This window comes from Bison bison, unplaced genomic scaffold (assembly GCF_000754665.1).
Source record: "Bison bison bison isolate TAMUID 2011002044 unplaced genomic scaffold, Bison_UMD1.0 scf7180017864317, whole genome shotgun sequence".
Classification (NCBI taxonomy): Eukaryota; Metazoa; Chordata; class Mammalia; order Artiodactyla; family Bovidae; genus Bison; species Bison bison.
In genome coordinates, this window is record NW_011494889.1 from 1,867,017 (window position 1) to 1,869,365 (window position 2,349).

Consider the following 2,349-nt stretch of genomic DNA (forward strand, 5'->3'; position numbering starts at 1 on the left):
TTTGCTAGCGCAGCCCAAATAGACTAAGACATTCATCTTCCTTTATACTTCATTTCCACAGTCAGTGCACGAGAGTCAGCTCCATCCCCAAGTGCCTATCAGGACGCTGGGCTATAGCATCTATTTTCTTACCAATAACAAAGATCCTCCTGTTTCACTGTGAGCAAAATTAACCTGAACCTCACCTCCCCTCAGGTAAGAATTCCCCGCAGCAAGAATTTTCCCTTCCTTTCCTTTCCCTTGGGCAATGCTGACTTGCAATGTAGCAACTTATCCATCTGCGAGTGAGGAAGAAAGAACTCCTCCCCTTGTAGCTCATCCCAGCACCTATCTCAGAAGGGTGGGGAGCAGCTCCTCTCCTGCAGGTGGTCCCCAGAGGTAGCTTAATCTGTAGCAGGCCTTTTCTTCAAGAAATCCACCCGCATTTCTCATCTTGCAGCAGCTTTGGGCCGGGTCATTTCTCAAGGACATCTTGTTTCCTAAAGCAGAAACACCCCAGAGCAAACCCCAGATTGTGTATCAATAGAGAAAGGCAGAAACCCTTTTGGCCCACAACTTTAATCAATTTCTGTCCCTCTGTGGTGCCCTGGGATCAGCGTAAATGCTGTTGAAAGAGATCTCAGACTCCCTGATTGCTCCGGTGAGACAGGCCATGATTTCAGGAAACAATAAACAACAAGGAAGAGATGAAAAGTTAATGAATGCCCCCTTAAGGATGAAAGTTCACAAAACTGCAAAGAAGGGGAGAAAAGATGCAGGCAGGTTGTCATGGAGCATCACCGATGACCAAAACCCTGGGTCAGACCAACACACAGCACAGCCACTGCAAAAGAAGGAGATAGAAGTAAGCTCAGGGGTCCTCTGGGAGCTGGTGTGATTGCACCAGAGATGTTCTCCAGCCTCACATGGGTGTGACTTGCTCTAGCTCCTTCCCCAGGAAGTGCCTCACTCCATAAGAGGAAGCAAGGAAGCCCTTTGCTAAGTCACTGCTCCCCAGCCAGAGCCCCAAGGAAATATGACTTAGGAAAAGCTTGACTTCCACAAATTTCAGGTTCAACCCAATTGAGCCTAATGTGCTTCTAGGAAGACCTTTCCTAGATCACTGGAAAGGGGTCAGCAACACTACTATTCTAGAGCAGAATAGAAGTGGTTGTACCCAGACAGCTAGGCAGGACCAGGAATAAGCTGGTGCTCTAGCTCTTCTGCCTGAGAAGCAGGTCGAGGGCAATGCCCTACTCCTGAATCCTCGGGACATGCCCATACCTGCATCTCCACAAGCCAGTAAAGGCCTTGCTGCATAGGCTGCAGCCTTCCCCAGGGGAAGGGCTTGGTGTTCTCTGCATAAGATATTGTGGGCCTTGTACACAATAATTTACATCCATTTATTTTGCATCTACTCTTGTTGCTGTCCAATCACTCAGTCGTGTCCCACTCTTTTTGACCCCATGGACTGCAGCACGCCAGGCTTCCCTGTCCATCACCAACTCCCAGAGTTTGCTCAGATTCACATCCATTGAGTTGGTGATACTATCCAACTATCTCATCCTCTGATGCCCCCTTCTCCTCCTGTCCTCAATCTTTCCCCACATCAGGGTCTTTTCCAATGAGCTGGCTCTTCCCATCAGGTGGCCAAAGTATTGGAACTTCAGCACCTACTCTACCTTGTTGCAATTTAATTCTTTGTTTCTGATTTCCTTCTATATGTCAATCAAAGACATTCTGCCTGAGAAGTTAGGCGTTTTAAACTGTACCCACCACCCCCAATTTCATCCAAATTAATAAGAGCTTGCATCCTTGAAATGATCTGAGATATAATTGATGACAATCACATTCCTCCCAGAAATGCCTGCCACAGAACATGCATTGTTTCCACAAAGAAATAAGACAGGCCAGTGTGAATAAACAGCGCTTGGCAGCAATACCATCCAAGAATTTTCAAGTACCACGAACAAGCAGTTTACCAAAACGACTTACCTCAGCCAGAGAGAGCTGGACAATGCCATTCTGGTCCTTGTCCAGAAGTCTGAACAGTTCTAGAATGCCAGAGAAGGAATGAAGTCAGATAAGGATGCTCCTGGACTTTGGAACAGCCGGAGAGCTGCCTCTGTCCACCCCACACCCACCTGACATCCTCCCTCCATCTCTGGCACCCTCTCCAGCTCCCACCTTGCTTCAGGGACCCCAGAAGGGTAGATCTGGATCCAATGCCCAGAGCAGTGAGCTTTTGGCAGCAGATGTCCGCTTGCCCAATTAGACAAACTTCCAGTTGTGAGCAGAGAAGTTCCTTTTGCCATCTGCACATTCAGAGCTCTAGAAACTTGCAATTCTTTTAACAGTGGGGGGGGGGGG

General features: G+C 48.1%; 1 protein-coding gene across 1 annotated transcript in view; it reads right to left on the reverse strand.

Moving 5' to 3' along the window:
* Positions 1-539: 539 nt before the first annotated feature.
* The window catches only part of CAPN8 (calpain 8), a 69,163-nt gene continuing 67,353 nt past the window's right edge, over positions 540-2,349 (reverse strand). The window contains exons 20-21 of the mRNA XM_010852838.1: positions 1,975-2,033; positions 540-823 (exon numbers count right to left, since the gene is read on the reverse strand). Of these exons, the coding sequence (XP_010851140.1) occupies positions 800-823; positions 1,975-2,033 (83 nt within the window). The 3' untranslated portion in view covers positions 540-799. The remainder of the gene's footprint in view (positions 824-1,974; positions 2,034-2,349) is intronic.